Source organism: Syngnathus scovelli, chromosome 7, assembly GCF_024217435.2.
Source record: "Syngnathus scovelli strain Florida chromosome 7, RoL_Ssco_1.2, whole genome shotgun sequence".
NCBI lineage: Eukaryota > Metazoa > Chordata > Actinopteri > Syngnathiformes > Syngnathidae > Syngnathus > Syngnathus scovelli.
Window position 1 is genome coordinate 8311964 of NC_090853.1, and position 20189 is coordinate 8332152.

At 42.4% G+C, this 20189-nt stretch overlaps 1 protein-coding gene across 2 annotated transcripts; it reads left to right on the top strand.

The window, feature by feature from the left end:
• The first annotated feature begins 3193 nt into the window (after positions 1-3193).
• LOC125972529 (period circadian protein homolog 2) lies at positions 3194-19253 on the top strand. Of its 2 annotated transcripts, XM_049726277.1 has the most exons (23): positions 3194-3371; positions 6159-6717; positions 7545-7637; positions 7807-7961; positions 8085-8206; positions 8345-8546; positions 9563-9614; positions 10242-10384; positions 10561-10639; positions 10726-10832; positions 10938-11091; positions 11221-11329; positions 11412-11679; positions 11956-12094; positions 12178-12314; positions 13059-13256; positions 13463-13708; positions 13812-13961; positions 14650-15692; positions 16339-16570; positions 16664-16901; positions 17018-17168; positions 17302-19253. In XM_049726277.1, the coding sequence occupies exons 2-23, from the start codon at positions 6275-6277 to the stop codon at positions 17455-17457; spliced, it is 4617 nt and encodes a 1538-aa protein (XP_049582234.1). In that variant the 5' UTR covers positions 3194-3371; positions 6159-6274; the 3' UTR covers positions 17458-19253. The 2 variants fall into 2 exon arrangements, with proteins under 2 accessions (XP_049582234.1, XP_049582235.1); XM_049726278.2 differs by lacking the exon at positions 13812-13961 and having other exon boundaries at positions 3195-3371.
• The last annotated feature ends 936 nt before the right edge of the window (positions 19254-20189 follow it).

A 20189-nucleotide genomic window follows, 5' to 3' on the forward strand; every position in this document is an offset into this window, starting at 1 on the left:
CTGGCAACCAGTTCAGGGTGTCCCCCCGCCAACTGCCTGATAACTGCTGGGTTAGGTTCCAGTACGCCCACGACCCCCATGGGGAAAAGCGTTACAGAAAATGCATGGATGAAACACTTCCGTTTTTGTATTGATGCAAATGTAATGTCCTGTGAAAGTAGTGTGTTTCAAGCTGTTTGAAACGCACTAGTTAGTTTTATTTTAGACTGTTATTCTTCGTGTCAACAGACAGTGGTGTTCTTGTGTCCCTTGAAAGGCTCTACATAATTTAATTATTAATAAGGTCATTATTATTACGTTTTTATTATCACCAGTCAGCCATTTTCTATAACACTGTTCAGCAGAGAGACAAAACCACCACCTAAGTAAAAAAACACACTTATTATTTCTCTGATAATCAGCTGGGTAAAGCTCAATTTCTGAGCCTTGTCATTAGCAGCAGTTTAAGTATTAATTGTTATTATTTGCCCTCTCAGTTTTGTTCTTTTCATTATCTGTAAAATGTTGCCACGCAGTGCTTATTAATTGGCTCACTTGGATTGAGAACTCAATGTTTGCTCTGTGGCTGTTACCTGCTGGTGCTGGTCATCAAACTTATGTAATATAACCAGGTGGATGAAAACACAAACATATCGATAGCTTAAGTGTTAAATGGGTTCAGTATACATGAATCATGAAGGATTTATATGACTGGGAGATTTACATTGATCAGCAGAATCAAATGCGGTTTGAAAACAACAAAGTTCTGCTTTAATATGTGTTACATTTTTTGTTGCTCTTTTGGCACGCTGCATTTATCAAATAAATTTAAACTCTATGAATATGTACCTGTAAAGTAACCTTTTACCAGTAATCCATTACACTTCAGTATTCTTGCTACCCAATAATAAAAAGAAGTGGTCTCAATATTGTTATAATAACACATATTACCAAGAGGATTTCTGGTTAAATAATCCTGACAATCAGATGTGCCTTTTAAAGCTCCAGCGCTGCCCACATGGTGACTCACTTGTTCAGAAAATTCCACCCACCTGTGGACTGGGATGTAAACTCTCCCAGTCTAATGATGTGATGAAGATGTGATGTTATTAAAAGACAGGATGGTGTTGAGTGGAGAATATTGAATGGAGCCTATTTCATGGGCTGATACGCGCATGACACCTCGCATAAATTGGAACAAGCGTTGGATGACGTGACAAACAGGGAAAAAAAAGTTCTTCCTCTTTTCTCTCAGGTTAGTAAAACAACTCGGGTTGGTTAAACAGTTATATATTATTAATATTTTTGATCTTGTAGTTGTTGATTGTAAGCCATGGTTGGGTAGACCAACAAAGATTTCAGCCAAACTGTAATGAAGATTGTTACAGATGTAAAGAGAAAACCAAAAGCAACGTCAGCGCAAATGGATAAATGCATGTTCTTGGGAAAACTTGGAAGACAGTAAGAAACACTTAGACTTTACAAACATGACAATGATCCAACATGTACAGCAAGACCGGGTCAACTCTTCAGTGGCAACAACAGAAAAAAAGTAAAGGTTCTAGAGTCTCACATTCTCCTGACCTCAATTTCATGGATACACTGAGGATCTCAAATTACCTGTGGCACCTGTGGCTAAAGCCAAACTGTGTCATTTTTGTTTTACTTTCTGAACCTCAAATTCTGGAATTCCTTCCTTCACTGCAGCCATCTTTCCAAGTCGAGTGATCATCTCGCACAGTCTGTAGATTTCCTACTCCATAGTAACAAAATTGGAAGTGAGAGCCTTCCCCGCTGTGCTTGAGAGCCTTTAGCGACATAACCTGGAAATTTTTAGCATCTCAGTGTGATGCCACTGAAAGTGGTGGGTGCATGTAAGCAGTGAAAGGAGGTTGATGTGAGAAAGGAGTACTAAGTGGACCCCAGGCTGGCAGACAGCAGGGAAGATTGTTGACCAGACATTGGCACTTACTCACCAAGCGTGTGGCTATATTTGTGCGATTTACTTTCGTGGAGCGTAAAATATGTTGTGGCTATCATGACATCATGGGAAAACAACACATGTTCGCTCATGATGGACTCATTTTCCTGTGTTGCAACCAAGTAAACACAATATGGGCTTCAGTATGGCGCAAGCATCATAAAACGGAGCAACTTGCTATGCAAATTAAAATATGGGATAACATATTGAGCTGTCTGCTCATAATGCTCATTTATTGGACACATCATTAGGTACACTTGCTTGTCCTCATTAAGCCCCCTTATAAATGTAGCTAGTTGAAGCTGACATTGGCAAGAATTGGCTCTGGAATAATAAATTAGAAAAACAATTTATGAATATATTTTAGATTATAAAAGAAAATGCTGAAAGGGCTGCACAGATTTATAAATGAATTATTTTCTCAGCCACCCATGTGTGAATTACTGCTTTTAGCCCCGGGAGAAAACAATCCAGGAGCCGTCCCTGTTTTACGCGCTTCTGACCCCTTGCGCATCATTCTGCCCTTTCTTCGCACGATTGCTAAGTCAAACAAAATGAGCTTTATCTTAAAAAAAAGAAGAAGAAAAACAGGGCGAGTTACATAACATTTTACCTTGCACAGACAGCCTTTGACATACAATTTAGTTTGTCTTTGTACTAAATTGTGAATCCCAATATGAACGATTGTTAATCTGTGCCCTGTGACTGACTGGGTGTCGGCTGGGATAAGTGTATGGATGAGTTTTCTTTTGGACTTTATTGGTTTTAGCGAGTGTACCTAATGTTGTGGTTACGACTGCATCAGGTTGACGACCTTTTTTTTGGTCGTCGCTTAAGTTGTGAAGGAATTCGTGTTTTCAAAGTTTAAGTGCTTTGACCGCACGTCGCGAAAGGTTTAACTGGTGAATAGGCAATCATCAATGGGCTTCATGTGTGACTGTCCAATAAAAGTCTGTTCGGTCTTTTGCTTTTATGTAATTCCCGTCGACAACGCGTTGTCTAGAAGTTTCAACTAACCAGCTCGCTCGCTCCACGCGAGACACGTAACATGGGATTCCACGTGCGGAGGTTGGCTTGTTTATATAAAATGATTGGCAGGTCCTTCGGGCAATCAGCTCAGCTCTTTGTAAACTCGTCACGTTTTCCACAGATATCTACGATTTCTGACCAATTGCACAACGGTAGAGGCGGGGAGAGAATTGAGGTCGCGCTATGAGTTCGCTGATTGGCTGGTGTATCTAAACCGGAGGAAACTGGGGGAGGACTTGTCGACTACTGTGTCAGCCTGCCTGAATGCCGTCTCCCATTGACGAACACTGAGCTTTACGTGGGTCTTGTTTTTGCCTTTCGGCTTTATTTTTACATGTCGTCTGACACGTCCAGAAAGAGGAGTTTTTTTTCGATCAACCAGGTGAGTTTTTGCTTAAATTCCTCCTTGTAGATGTAGTCAAAGCGTAAAAAGAAGTTGCATAACTAAGTCCGATCTGCGCATGCGCGGCCACTCTGTTTGCTCTACATTTTTACTATTTTTAAGGCAGAAATAACATTTGATTGTTTTGTGAATACCTATAAAGGAAGACGATGTCCATTTGTGCGACATGGGCCCTTTGGGGGCACGCGAATGCTGTTTTTGTGTCTGTTTGTGGACTGGTTCGTCACTTTTACATAACTGTGTCAGTGTACCGTGCTGTGGATTGCAGGTCAACGTGTGTGTGGATTGTGAATAGCAGGTCACTGTGGGTGAGGAGGAGGAAGGGAGGATTTTTGCCCCTTTCAAGCGTTTTTATTGTATATTTTCTGACCTTTAAAGTACAAGCACATGGGAGCATGTGAAATAATCGATGTCAGTCAATATGATGTCTTGTTACCAACGTGGAAGCCGGTTAATAGGCATAGTCAGATTCATAGAAGTAAAAATGTATTTTAAATGTAAAAATTGCAACATTCTGTTATGTTTGGGGATAGCCGATTGAAGTGAGGCAATTCTACAGCCGCTTAATAGAAAAGTGGAAGTAATTATTAATATACGGCTATTTTTTTGCTCATTATTTTAAGGCCTTGAGGCCTTACAGAAATCTTATAGTTTAAAGCCCGTCCACAATGAACTGTGAAAGTCAGGTCGGCTTTTACAAAGCTTTTTTTTCTCACTAATTATAAATCTATGATTGTTTTCTTTGAGCTACAGTGTTTCCCTAGTTTTAATTTTTTAACTTCTGAGTACACAGTTTTCATTTGTCTAAAATTCAGGAAGTCACAGAGGATTATTTGAAAACATTGGAATATAAATCTATTCTTGGAATTATGTAACTATTTATTTCTTGTTTATGTTGTGTCTGTACAGAATGAAATCAAACAAGAAATCAAGTTACAATTATATTCCCTCCGTATTTGGGACTTTAGTTATGTTACTCTTATAATTTCTGTTAGTAATGAGTTCGACGAAGTGCCACGCCTGGATGAAGTGGAAAACATTTGGTTTTATGAAATAAGGCTATGGTAGCTGGATCCAAATCCATGTGACTGGAGCAGCCGTTGTATAATGCTGCGATAGCTGGGCTAGTATGACTGGTTCAGCCCCTGAATAATGATGCAGTTCTTAAAGCACTACTGTACTTGACTTTAGTTTCATTATGTCATTCTGAGAGTTATGCGTCTGCGAGCATGTTTCTATGGGACGTTGAAGCTTTTTCCTTGGCAATTTATTTATTTGCCATTGTTGTGTGTTCCCAGTAGAAGGAGTCTGTGGTAAATTTATTTTTTCCAGGTTCTCGTGTCTTTGTTAAGTCAAAATGTACTTGTGTGTCATTTTCTCTTGCCCTTTTAAACAGTATCTTGTTTTTTTTATAAGTTTAATACAGAAGCAAAGCAAGGGCATGCTTCATTATATGCTGATGTTTTTATTTTTACTTTCTTCTAATGCAAATCTAGTTTTGTAAAGTTTTCCTTGATGAAGTGGCATTAGAAGCAGTTTGCTATTTATTAGAGAATGTGTGGTTATTCTGTAGTGTCATGGGTGCATGTTTGGATGGATTTTTGTGGTGAAGCTCTTTAAGAAACGTACCGTATCATACAATATACACACGTTATATAGTTTTTTTTTAATGTGAGAGCGAAGGAGATGTTTGATCATTGATTGGCTATTATGACTGTAACATGTTGACACTCCTTGTTCTCTCCTGACTGGTTGTTGGCTGCAGCCAATAGGAGGTCTCCTCTGAACTTCAGCCCATGTGAAAAGCAGCAGGATGTGTGGCTGCTTGGACTTTATTGTGCGTTTTAAGAGAAATACCTGTATTTCAGTTTTTTGGGTTTTTTTTTTGCACAGAGGTGCTTATGTAAAGAGTAGAATGATCAAATTGCCCAAAACGGTTTACATAAGTATTGTAGCTGCAGCTTGCTTGGATTTTTTCCACAGTGCTTGTTGCAGGGTGGATTAAACAAACATACTGTAAGTACCTCTTCAAGAGACTTTTGAAGAAACATGACATTAACTTTGTTAGTACAGTATTAGGGAATGGTTGCTATCAGACACACAGAAGGCACATCACCTGTATCGTATTGCGCCTCCTAGCAAATTCTGCTGCGCATCTCTGCGTTACATAAGGTGAAATCATGGATAATTGACCACGTTTGTGTAGAATTACTATCTAAGGCATTATTAACATACAATGTGTATTAAATGTGCTCCCTGAGAGCTGTTGTACTTGAGTTTTCCAGTAAATGATCTAATATTGAAAAACAATGCTGCAATCAAGAAAGCAAATCTGCATCCAAATGTGTTCTGTGGTGGCTATCCTTTAGAAAGTACAAGAATGATGATTGCAAATATGTATTATGACTGCTACTGTATTTGAAATATTCATTTGACTGTAGAGATATTTCATAGTTGTACTATACTGTTCTTTCAATTGAAATGCTTCACCCAGAAAGATTGGAATTCCCTTTTATTTTTGATGATTGAACTTTTGAGGAATGGGTAGACTGTGAAGATGTGTGCATGCGCAGGTGGAGTGTTGGTTTATTTTGGAAGACGGTGCCCTGTCATTTTGCATCCAATCCCGAACAATCTGATCTGATCACAGTCCTGACCGCTGAATTTTTGATGTACAGCTTCTCCGAACAGGCTCAAATTATTTGTTGTTTGCGCATGAAAATCTCATTGCAATATAATAATGCATATTATTTTCTTTTATTATAGAGCGAATGCTTCCTGGTGAGGGATCAACTACGCTTACACCCCACTACAATACCGTTTGTGGTGCTGCCATGAGGAAGACAACCTAGAGTCCTATCTCCTGTCCATTGGCCCATTCCATGTCAGAGAGCAGTGACTCTCAGCATTACCTCTATTCAACCCTGGACGGGCGGGAACGGTCCCGCGAAAGGGTCAGCCTTCAAGTGGAGGAAGGAGAACTTTCTTCGTGCTCCGCCATCAGCCAACTTCACCGTATGGCCAGCAGTTACAGCGAGGGTTGTGGCAGGAGGGATGGGGGTGACATGGAGCCAGAGTTGGGCTTGGCTTCAGAAGGCAGTGACAGCAGCCAAGAGCACCCTGCCTCGCCTGGTTCTCCCCACGATGAAAGGAAGCGGACACGCTTACACGAAGATGTAGAGATGGCCGGCTCAAGTGGGAGTGGGACCGAGTCCCATGGCAACGAATCGCATGGAAATGAGTCTCACGGCAATGAATCTGTGGGCAGCTCAAATGGAAACGGGAAAGATTCCGCTCTCCACGAGTCATCGGGAAGCAACAAGAGGTGAGAGCACCCTAACGCACTCAATCGTGTATGAATATTCCGCCGTTATGTGGAAGCGGACCATCTAGGTCATGGAAGTATGGATCATTAAATATAATAGAGGGACCATTTTCTCTTGTATGAGTCATGGCTGCAACGCTGTCTTGCTTTCTTTCGACTCAAATTGATAGTGACACCAAAGTTTTATTCACAAGCACCTTAATTCTTAAAACTAATGTACTGCCTTCTGAACTATCCCTATGAAGCCACCCGTGACCAATTTAAAGTAACAGACAACATTTTTGATCATTAGTCTGATCATTTTGGTCCGTGTAAGCGCAATGCAAAATTTTGGGAATGTCTAAACTCAAATCCTGGACAAGTTTTCATGGACTAATTGGTTTCCTTGGGAGCCCTCGAAGAGCCATTGCGACCCTAAACACCTTGGTAACTTTTTAATATGGAAAGTTCAACTAATTGAATTTCAGGCATTTCTCGTGCATGCGCTTTGTTGTCGTAGTTCACATGGAAAATACAATACATCTTTTCTAATGCGATTGATTTGTGGTAGTCCAAGAAACATCCACAGCGTGTTTTGCACCGCATTGAAGACTCTGTAATGGGATCGTAATTAGCTTGATCGACGTATTTTACCGAGAAGTTTGTCCATAAAAAAATCATTGTGGTCTTCCATGCATAATGAATGGCCTTCTTCACCTACAAGTTGTTGGTCCGACACATTCTAGCACGTTCCTGGATCACTTGATGTGTTACGTAAAATTTTTTTGGGGCCCTTTCGCTGCTCTTTTGCTCTTAACATTGTCCATACCATGTTGTTTATTGTACAGCTCAAACTCTCACAGCCCCTCGCCACCAAGCAGCTCCAATGCCTTCAGTCTGGTGAGCTCCGAGCAGGACAATCCATCTACTAGTGGTTGCAGGTTAGTATGAACCTTACACATGTTTGGCTCCTTAATTCATCACGTTGACTCACCTCAGTGCCAGTCTCTCCCATCATCATTCCTCCGCCAATTTATACTCAAGAGTGTGCCAGCCTCGGTGAGACATTTTCTCTGATGCACATGTATGTGTCTCGTGTACGCTCTGCAGCAGCGAACAGTCGGCTAAAGCAAAGACACAGAAGGAGCTCTTCAAGACCCTTAAGGAACTGAAGATGCATTTGCCCATGGAGAAGAGGAACAAGGGCAAATCCACCACTGTCAACACACTCAAATATGCTCTACGGTGTGTCAAGCAGGTGAAAGGTAAGATTTCCAACTTGTGTCAGTCCGCAACAAGAACATACCATCAATGTTGTTGGGCAAATGTTGTCATGGATCAGCGTCTTCAATTACAGCTTTACAGATGTGGTGTTTTTTCGTTTACAGCCAACGAGGAGTATTACCAGATGCTGATGATCAACGACAGCCAACCACCTGGTTTTGAAGTGTCGTCTTACACCATTGAGGAGATCAACAGCATCACTTCTGAATACACCCTCAGAAACACTGTAAGTTCTTTTGTCACCGACATACATTTATTCATTGCCGCTCAAAGGTTGCCTCTTTCTACTGTACAAAATTGTCATGACCACATTTTTTTTTTTTCTTTTAAAGTGTTTAACAGCAATCTGGTTTGTTTCTTGCAGGACATATTTGCTGTGGCTGTCTCACTAATCACAGGGAAAATAGTTTACATCTCCGATCAAGCGGCAACTATCTTAAACTGCAAGCGTGAGGTGTTCCATAATGCCAAGTTTGTGGAATTCTTGACTCCTCAGGACGTGAGCGTGTTCTACAGCTTCACGACACCTTACCGCTTGCCCTCGTGGAGCATGTGCACTGGAGCAGGTAACAGCAATCTCGAAACTGGTGGGATGTGTTGCATTCAAACACGCTAAATGGATGTTGGATTCCCACCAGCTGCACCAGGCACGTGGGAAACCCACATGAAACCTAAATTTCACCACCTGCACACATAGACTCATCCGTTTCCTTCACATGAGCCACCCACTGACACATGCCTGTACACACATCGCACATATTTTATTAGCATGATCAATACCACACAAACCAATTTATGCAGACACCCGCCACACTGTTTTTATTATACTGTTTAATATACACTGCCTTCCATAATTATTGGTACCCCTCGTCAAGATGTATTCTGTCACTTTTCATGAGTTCTTTTATCCCCTTTTTAAGTAAATCCAACCTTTAATTCAAATGCATTTATTCAGTGGCTAAGAAAAACCTACACTGAGGAAAGTTTTTTTTTTTTTTTTTTTAATTTTATACATGAATCATGTGCCACAATTATTAGCAGACCTGATGTTAATACTTAGTACATATCCCTTTTTTCTAACAAAACAACACTTAATTTACTCCTATGTTTCAAACGAAGGAGAATACAGAGAAGAAGGTTTTTCAACTATTTCTCTTTGCACAAGCTCTTGAAATCATCCAGCAACCTGGAGAAGAGGTTGAGGTCTAGGGACCGAGATAACCATTCAAGGAGCTTATTTGTGTATCTGGTGAATCATAACTACAATTTTCCAGAAGAGAGTATGCTTCAGCAATAAAAAACAAAATTATCATAAGGCTTTTAACTAGGGGTGCCAATATTATGGAGTGTATGCTGGCCCCTGTCGTTTTCAAATATCTTTTAAAAAAATCATACTTAACACCTTCAGTACAGCAGGTATATTTGTTATCTTAATAAAATTTTGGTTTGGGGATGTTTTTGAGTAGAACTACACTGACGTTTTGATCTCAGCCAACTGCAACGGATGGGTGATTCTGGTCATGCGCACTGTTGAGTATATAGTCATCCTGTTTCTCCACCCTCCTCCCTGTGTTTTTTTCAGAGTCTTCTCCCACGGAGTGCATGCAGGAGAAATCCTTCTTTTGCCGCATCAGGTGAGTGAGAGCGCACGGCAGATTCTGATTCATAGATTTCTGCTCTAACAATCCCTGAGTAAGACAAGTCGCACCAAGCAGGAGCAAAGAGAGTGTGTGGGGTAGTGCTGTGAGCTTCTAATATTCAGCCCCTTTTATTTTGCACTTTCTTCCCAACTGGGCTTAACACAGCTATTCTTGGGTTTACCCGCCTTAGTTTGGGCTGCTTGGACTTTTTTTCCCCACCACAGAAAAGTACTGCTCCTAGGTCACTTGCTTGAAGCTGCATTAAAGGCTTAACTTGAGGTCACCAACCAATCTTTTTGAAACTATTTGAGGGCTACATGTATGATTTATACATGCTTCTGAAATGTGTTCAAAATACCCGTTTAATAGTAAAATGGTTATCAAGATAGAAAATTCATAAATATCAATACGCAACACTTCTCTAAATCTGTGCAAGTGTTTTTAAATGATGACTTCTACAACATTCTTAGGAAATTACTAGTTGGTGAGCCAATTACATGTTGCTGACCCGTACTTTAAACTATCGATAATAAGACACAACACATCAAAATAACTAAGTGCAAGTCTGCTTGTGATATAAATGAAACAAAACTAATTGAACTATTCATCTATGTGTTTCAGTGGCGGGAAGGAACACTATGGGGACATGCAGTACTACCCATTCCGCATGACTCCTTACCTAATGAAAGTTCAAGATGCGGAATTGTCTGAGGAACAGTTCTGCTGCCTCCTACTGGCAGAAAGGGTGCACTCCGGTTATGAAGGTGAGACCACTAATGATATGTGAGAAGCATGATTCACTTCCTGCTTTAAAAATATGAATTTGATGGGGGCCAGTTGGGCAATTTAAAATGTACTTCTTTTCCATCCTTGATTTAAATTGGTTATATCTCAGCAAAGGGCTAATGCAGACTTTCTTTTCTCTGTTCTCTGTTACTAGCACCCAGAATCCCTCCTGACAAGCGCATTTTCACCACCACACACACCCCCAACTGTGTTTTTCAGGATGTGGATGAAAGGCGAGTAAAAGAATGCCTTTTGAACTTAATGAACAAGGTTATGTCATGTGGGAAATAATTTCTAATATTCTTATATTCTCCATCAGGGCTGTTCCGCTGTTGGGTTACCTCCCCCAGGACTTGATCGGGACACCTGTACTGCTCAATCTCCACCCGAGTGACAGGCCTATCATGCTGGCCGTGCATCGCAAGAGTAAGGCTAGATTTCTTTCTGGGTTTTTGATATGTGCCATCTGGCTACTTGTGAATTACTTGCATGACCATGCCATATCATAAACACTTTGCCTTCTACCAACAGTTTTAAAATATGCTGGCCAGCCTTTTGACCACTCCTCGATCCGCTTCTGCGCAAGAAATGGCGAATACATTACAATCGACACCAGCTGGTCCAGCTTTGTCAACCCATGGAGCCGCAAAGTTTCATTTGTCATCGGCAGGCACAAAGTCCGCATGTAAGTCTTTTACTCGCACACTTTAAAAGTTATCTTACCCCTTTTGATGGTGAATTTAGATTTTGATCATTTATACAGGAGTTGTCCATATCCAAGTTGTTTTACTGACACGGTTGATGTTATTTTCAGGGGTCCTGTGAATGAAGATGTTTTTGCAGCCCTGGCTTTCAATGAAGGGAAGATGATGGACTCAGACATCCAAGAAATTAGTGAGCAGATCCACAGGCTTCTCCTACAAGTATGTATACACATTATAGTTTATTTAAACACACCTTATCACAAGCTTTTGCCAGCTTCTGTAATGGCTTCTCTACCCTTAGCCGGTTCACAACATGGGATCCAGTGGTTATGGTAGCCACGGCAGCAACGGTTCGCACGAACAACAGGTGAGCAATGGCTCATCCAGTGAAAGCAATGGCAACGGGAACACAGCTGAGGAGACAAGCAAGGCCAAGCCCACCAGGACATTTCAGGAGATTTGTAAGGGAGTTCACATGCTCAAGAACCAAGACTCCCAGGTGTGCCTGCGCTCCCCTCCGCCTTCACCAGCTCCATACCCATCCAAACCCGAAAAGAAGAACTCTGATGGTAAGCTCAATTCTTCAATTATCGAAAGTGTTCATTTTAAGGTGTCACTGTTTTCTATAGAAGTGGTCAAAAGCAAATTAAAATGTTGTTACAGGATGCTTTTCTACTGTGAAAAATCCTAGCATACTGTCCTGAGACAGGTTACCTGCAGAAATTGAGGGAGAGCGTGACAGCTCGTTTGTTTTCTTTTGTACGCACGAGTTGTGCTAAACCTCTTTACGTGCCTGCTGTGTATCTGTCTGACACAAGTTTCTGTTTCTCTTCCTACAATGGCAGTGTCTCAAAAGAGTCCAGTGGTGCGTCTGAAGGATTCTGCACCAAAAGATGGTAATGCAGCGAGCATGGATGAATTCACCTTCAAAGACCAGACTGTCTGCTCCTACCAGCAGATTAGCTGCCTTGACAGTGTTATCCGGTAAGTGTTTGTGAGTGTGTGCCTATCTGTGTTTGTGTAGTATTCCTTCTCAAGATATATAATCTACTGTACCCTTATTTCAGGTACCTGGAGAGCTGTAACATCCCCATTACTGTAAAGAGGAAATACCAGTTTTCTTCAAATACTACCTCATCCAACTCAGATGATGACAAAAAGTGTACAGAGGACAATGTGCAGGCTCCTGGTGGTTCCAACACAGGTATGGGCTGATCATTCAGATACGTCCACACACCCACGTAGACACATAGTAGGGGTGGAAGGGTTTACAAAATTCACAGTTTGGTTCGTATCTCAGTTTTGCCGTCACGGTTTCTGGTTCTTAGACAAATGTCTTGTATGGTTAGGTAATAACTAAAATGTGTTCACAGCAGCATTATTATTATTATTATTATTTACTACTATCGTTAATATGTCTTTTAGATTATTTCCTGTCACTTGAGAAAGTCCCCTCTGCATTTCTCGTGAATGACTTTTATTGGATTTATCCATCCATCCATCCATTTTCTGAACCGCTTAGTCCCCACGGGGGTCGCGGGTGCGCTGGAGCCTATCCCAGCCGTACACGGGCAGTAGGCGGGGGACACCCTGAACCGGTTGCCAGCCAATCGCAGGGCACACAGAGACAAACAACCATTTGCACTCGCACTCACACCTAGGGACAATTTGGAGTGCTCAATTGGCCTACCAAGCATGTTTTTGGGATGTGGGAGGAAACCGGAGTGCCCGGAGAAAACCCACGCGGGCCCGGGGAGAACATGCAAACTCCACACAGGGAGGGCTGGAGGTGGAATCGAACCCGTACCCTCCTAACTGTGAGGCGGACGTGCTACCCAGCGCGTCACCGAGCCGCCTTTGTTGGATTTAGTTATCAGAAAATGGATGGTTGCATGGATGATGAGATTTGTGAGACTCAGAGCGAACAATGGGTGACTCTGTTCTTTAGATGCTTTGATGCTAGAGGGCCAGCCTGGATTGTCAAACATGAAAGCGCTGAAGAAGTCCGAAGCCGCAGTGGTTGGAGCACCAATGGGACCCCTTCCCTTACCCAGCAAGGCCGAAAGTGTTGTGTCAATCACATCTCAGTGTAGCTATAGCAGCACCATTGTGCATGTGGGAGACAAGAAGCCACAGCCAGAGTCTGGTAAGTGTATATTCGCAGTTAAATATTACAATTCCCTCAGAAACAGAAGACAAAAGAAAGCTATGAGATGAGGACTTGAAACACTGGCTAATACGAAACAATATGTTGTAATGCCATGCAAAAAACAAGAGAGTGTAAGAGCAGCATAGGGTTTTAGATGGGAGCAATCCTAATGACTGACGTTTATGAATGTGCTGTTTTGGCAGAAATAATTGAGGACGTGGCTGAGAGCCCTGCCCCTCCTGCTCCGCCCGTTAGTGTTGTATCTCCACTGAGCCAGGAGAAAGAGGCCTATAAGCGCCTAGGACTGACCAAGCAGGTGCTGGCAGCCCACACGCAGAAAGAAGAGCAGGCCTTCCTCACTCGTTGCCGAGAACTCTGTAAAGCCAGGACGTTCCAGAAGGACTATTCCACCCATCTGCACAGGCAGAAAGGGCCAGTCAACCCTGAAGGTAAGCAATATTTTCAAAATGACAGCATGAAATGACTGTATATGGATTGTCACTAACTAAGTTCACTCCCTCTAACTTGGGGCGTTTTACTTGATATGAGCAGAGGCGGTCCTGGCTACTTTTGCGCCCTGGGTGAACCATGCATCGCGGCGCCCCCGCACCCCCTCCCGGAAACAATTTTTTTTGCCAACACCATCCGGTCCCTCAAACAACCTTAACTTAACATTGATCACGTCACGTATGCGTGCATCAGGTAATGCGGCCATAACATAGTGCGTGCACTGTCCATTTTTATTTTTATTTTTTGTGTGTAAATTTTTCACATAACCTAATTGATTACATGTGGATAGGTATTATTTTTATGAATGCAATGCAATTTACAATTTATTCAGAAGCAGTTGTGTAGCCTTGGAATCCCTCACCCTTTTCCTCTGCTGTCCCCCGCCGCCCTCTTTTTTTATCTTAAGAGCGCTCGTGCACCCCCACGTAGATTGCGCCCTGGGCGGTCACCCATATTGCCCATAGCACAAACCAGCCCTGGATAAGAGCACTGAAGTTGAATTCAACTATGGCCTATTTCCATAACTACTTACTAGTCTTGAACCACATGAAAGAGACAATCTCATTCTACTTTCACCTGCCCTTTGGTTTGGCTGTCTTGACTTTTGGTGCCAAAACTAGTTTTACAAATACTTTCAGCGGAAACAGAATAGAATGAGGAGTTGTTTTTTTGCTTTGTTGAAACAAAATGTTCCACTCCTGTGAAACGTTTGGCATACATGGTCACTAATATTAATTCTAGTTTGTCATAGTCTTTTGAGCTAGTTGTCAGTTGAGCTAGTATTTTGTGTGTTCGTGTCCTTGATGTGTTGAATGACCTTCTTGGTGAAATGCGGATATTGTGAAGTACAACTTTCTGACCTTGTAATTGGTCACTTCAGAACCATCGGGACTACGAGGTGCTGCCAAACAGGGCACCACTCGGCCAGAGACTACTGCCAAAAAGGGGAACCGTAACAGAAAGTCCAAGAAGCCACGCATGAAGCATCCCGAGTCGTCAGACAGCGCCGTCTCGAACCGCAAACCCCGCCCCCCTCTTCAGGGCCTCAACCAAACGTCATGGTCCCCATCTGAAGCATCATTGTCAGCTTTCAATGTGTCCTACCCAGCCATGGTGCCCGCGTACCAGCTCTATCCACCGGCACCTACGGCTCCAGCACAGGTCCCCCCTCCCGACCCCTCCCTTTCTACAGGCTTTGTTGAGGGCCAGAACAACCAAGTCCCTCCCACTGCCACGCCTTTCCCCGCACCCATTGTTGCGCCAGTGGTGGCTTATGTGCTACCAAATTACCTGTTCCCTCAAATGGGACCTTTGGGCCAAATGGGGCCTGCTCCCAGACCAGCGTTTTTCCTGGAGCAGGCTCAGACGCAACCTCAGTTCAATGGCCAGCAGCCCTTTCAGACCCCACAGCCAGCGTACACCATGCAAACACAACCTCCCTTCACCAGCCAACAGATTTTCCCCGTGCCGACTGCCTTTCCAGCCCAGCAGCCATTCCAGGCTCGGCCAACCACCTATCCTGCCCAGCAGCCCTTCACTGCCCAACCTACTTTCTCAGTCCAGACTCCATTTGTAGCTCAAGCCCCATATCCACCTCAGCCCTTCCCATATAGCCTAAGCACCCAAGCCCCTAAAGCCTCAGGTCTGGAGCCCAGAGAGGGGGCAGCTTCTCGCTCTTCTACCCCGGCTTCTGGAGCACGCGAGCGCACCACGTCACCGACGCTCTTTGAGTCACGGTGCAGCTCGCCCCTGCAGCTCAATTTACTGAGCATGGAAGAGGGCCAACGCTCCGTAGAACGGCAGGACAGTGCAGTGGCCTCTGTTGGACTCCAAGGCACCAGTCCAGCGGCATGTTCTGCTGTAGCAGGACCTGCGGGGGAAAAGAATGCAACCGCCTCAGCCAAGGCTGAAAATCTTCAGCAGGTGAGAGTTTTTTTTTTTTTCTTGGCATTGAACTGAAATGTTGACTCAAGTCATAATCTTCTATAGATCTAGCTATCGATAAAACAACCGCATGGAAAGCCACATAGCAATATATTCACTATCTTTGGTATTCAGCTTAAGGTCCGTTTACCAGTAGGCCCTTTATCTCTCTAGTACAAGTAGAATGACTACAAGGTTATACTTAAACTAAATGAACAAAATAATAAACATTAGAGATGAAAAAAACATATTAATGAAAATGTTTTCTGCTGACAAAATGATACAAAACGAGCCAATCATAGCCAAAATGTCATTCCTTTACATCTTTATTGATTTCATACGTAAGAATTTTAATTTTTTAAGTGTAAATGTATTTATTTTGATTCAGCTGGTTTTATGACAGTTTTTTGGGAAATGTGTCGAATGTCACTCATCACACCTCGTAATGTTACTGTAGGTAGTATGGTCCACTTTTTTTGCTTAATGTATGAACAAATGCAAGCTGCTGACTCTCGACCCCCTGAAACTAAAAAAAAAAAAAAAACTCCAATCAATCAAACATAGATAATAGTTACTTTTATTGCAAATGAATGATTGCACAAATGGCAGCTTTTCCAACTTTTGTGGGGGTTTTTTTTTGTGTTAGGTGACGATGCAGGTTAATTCTCCAGAAGATGGCGCACATAGTGACGGTCACTCGTCATCCTGTGACCTACTGGATATCCTTCTCCAAGAGCAGGAGGACTCTCACTCCGGCACCGGTTCAGCAACATCTGGCTCCATGGGCTCAGGATCAGGATCTGGATCGGGCTCAGGTTCAGGCTCTGGTTGCAATGGCTGCGGTACATCAGCAAGTGGAGCCTCAGGCAGCAGAACAGGTTTGTCCATAGTTGTTAATCAAAGCTAACAGAAAGCTGCTTTGAAGCCCCATTTGACTTGACTTAAATTTGTTTCTCCAAACCGCTATGTAGGGAGCAGCAACACAAGCAAATACTTTGGCAGTATTGATTCTTTGGAACATGACCCAAAGACTAAAACCAAAGTCAAGGCGAGAGGAGAAGGAGATTCTGGCGATGGCCAGTCACAAGTCAAGGCGTCGGCCAAGGGCGAGGGCGAGCATTTCATCAAATACGTTCTCCAGGAGCCTCTTTGGCTGCTGATGGCCAATGCTGACGACAAGGTCATGATGACGTATCAAATGCCATGCAGGTGAGTCAACAATTCAGAGCAATTGTGGTGATTTGTAATTGTAAATGCACACTGTGTGAGGCTTATTATCCTTCCCTTGAGCAGAACATTACAATGTTGCATGACTTGTTCCATAGGGACATTCAGAAGATCCTGCGGGAAGACAAGGAACGGCTCAGACAGATGCAGAAGAGCCAGCCCCACTTTTCCTCAGACCAGCGGCGAGAGCTGCTGGAGGAACACCCGTGGATGCGAAGAGGGGGTCTACCTGCAGCTATCAATGTGAAGGTCCGCAGTGAATTCCTTAAAAGATTTGAGACGCAAATGTTTTTATACGACTGTTAATCTGTGTGTGTTGGCCAGTCAAAGCATGCCAACCAACTAAAACCTTTAACGTGACTGTGCGTGCGTGTGTGTTCAGGAGTGTCTGTACTGCAAAGATGCTGCAGAGGACCACATCGAGGAGAACCTCCCTGAAATGGACATGGGGGAGATGGGCGAGGAGCTGAGACAAGAATGCGAGAATGCTCAGAGCCAAACGGAGGAGTCGCAGCCCAAACTGGACCCTGGCTCATGAAACGTTCGAGGGAGAGGAGACACACTTGACCAGCCATGGACCCTTAACACACGAACACTCAGACACACAACATTGTAAATGTGACACGCAACAACCGTGTGCCTGGTCGTCCTCAACAAGACTCTTAAACACAGATGAACTGAAGCTGTGATGATTGTGTGAATGCTGCAAGCGTGTTTGTGTGTTGACTCTGAGAAAGTGGGATCATGCAGCAGTCTGTTAACGCAGAGCCTTTATGCTGTACAGCTGTCTCAACACAGTCTCAGATATGAAATGTACACTTTTCCATTTTATTTAATTCCCCCTGTTTTCCTGGGAGCATTTAATAATGTGTAGTTGTTCAACTTTATGAAAGTAACTTAAAATGAAAGAAGACATGATTGTCACATTTGTTCCCCATGACGAATATTGGAACTGATGTGCTGTTGTCAGCAGGGACCTCTTGCTTTTTTTTTTTTTTTTTTTTTATAATATATACCACCTAGTTTTTGGACCATCACATAGCACTTCTGTAGTCAGGCAAACCGACTGACGAGTGTCACACTCACTCATCAGCCACGGGACGGGACACACGCAGTCTGACTGTAAATTGCCTCAGCAGTGACAATCAGATGCACACCACAAGACGTGCATTTAACTTATTTATTTGTAGTTGTTATAAACCAGACCAGGGTTTCTTATGCTACTGCCAAATTACTTCAAGATTGTATTAACAGTTGACTACTGTGTATGTTACATGTTAGTCATCTACAGGACCTTAAATATCACTTTAGTCGGAGATTTAATCTAAACTGGAGTATGAATCCTACACACGAGGAAATGTGCGCCATTATTTATTCCCCCCAAACCCCAAAGAGTATGAAATCCATACGAATCGAAGAGTACTTAACTTGCATGCCTCGATGGTTTCCAGCACTGTATTCAATCCTTGTGTATTCTGTGAATACAGAATAATAGAGGAAATCAGGGGACCATAGCAAAGAAATATCTATCCAATATTTCTGCCAAAACAACCCTCTTGCTATTTTGTATAAAGTCAGGATGCTAGGTGCCCCGGAACCAGCTCAGGTCCTTCAACAAACTTGGGTTCGGTTTCGGAATGTAGCACAGGCTGGACCAAGGACATCCCACTCAGTAGTTTTTGTGGTTGTCTTTTTCTTTTGTTATTTTTATTCAATTTTAAATGGGTTTCTGTGGTCCTGTTTTGTCCACTTAATTTCATTTGCAGAAAAGCTTTTAGATACAAGTGTGGCTGGAGATGGGCGTAGTCCCCTGTCATGTTACTACTGCGAACAGTGAAGAACTGCCCCTAAATGCGCAATTGGACAATGTGCGAGGATTCCCTTGCGTATGGGCTCCACGCCTCGGTGCATGGAGAGGAAAGAAACCTGAAGAAACTCCATTTGCTCTAATTGTACATCTCAGTACAGTGATAAGGATGACCCAGCAGTCTTAGATACGTTCCGCATTGAGAATGGAAGTGTGGTTCATACATCAGGAATAGGAAATGGAAAATGTTTTTACGCCTTACTGTTTTCCCACAAAGAGGGAAGTCAATTAATTCCACACTGATGAGAGTGGTGCGTGAATGGGAGGAAACAGCCTGACCTGTAAATGCACAAATATATACATAAGCAGGACTGGCACATGAAAATGTGTCGCGTACAATGTTTTGTTGCCACTGTATGAGTCTGGTTAGATTCAATTATAGTGCAGTTTTGTGCATTTTTGTTTGTAGGAATTTGTGTTTGAAAGTTTGACATAATGTTCAAATAAAATTACAAGAACTATTTAAACCGTTGAAAGACTGCATCATATGATACTTAATACACAGATAATTATCAATATTTCTCGTAAATAAGCAACAACTATTACAGGTAGGAGTTCAAAAATACAAAGCAGAAGTGGACCGAAACTGATTGGAAGTCGCACGTCTGTGTTTTGAACTTGGGGCCCAATTTGAAAATGATTGATTTTCAGATTTGTGATCACTTCCTAGTTGGACTTTTTGTGAATTTCTTACTTAATGCCTCAAAGAAATGCTTTGCATGAAAGGGCAAAGAGACTCCATGACCAACGTCACAAAATCGACAAAACTAATTGCGCACTAAACAAAGAAAACATGTCTGGTATCAGCAAATAGATTTAGGTTCTCTGCAGCCACTGATTTATATGTCTTTACACATACAGTAATGTTCAGAATAAAATATAAAAATAAAAATTGTAGTGCTATGTGACTAAAAAATTCCAAGTTTTGAGTATATTTTTTATAGTTACTAGGCAGAATTACACATGCCTAGTTTGATAATCATGTGACACTTTAGGGGACAAAATGGATTTTGAGATAACAATAGTTATACATTAATATATTGACGTTTGATGAAATCCTCCAAAATCAGCACTTTTCAGGGAGCCCCCAACACCAGTGAGATATCAAAATAATTAAGAAATTCAAAAACAAATGAACAATTAAATCAAATGACATTTTAGACAAGTTCCTAATGGGGTATTTGTATTGAAATTTGAAGTTATAAGGGTCAGTCATATTATGGAAAATAAATGGTGTTCAAAATCCCGAAAGAACTCAATTCAATCAATTCAATCCCAAGATAATTATGTGACTTCAACCTCAGTCTACAACTGAACACTCACTGGCCTCTGTGAGTGAATGTGTCTCGCCCGTCCGTGCCAGAGCACGCTCGGCCGGCAACTTCCCTCCGCCACACCCCTTC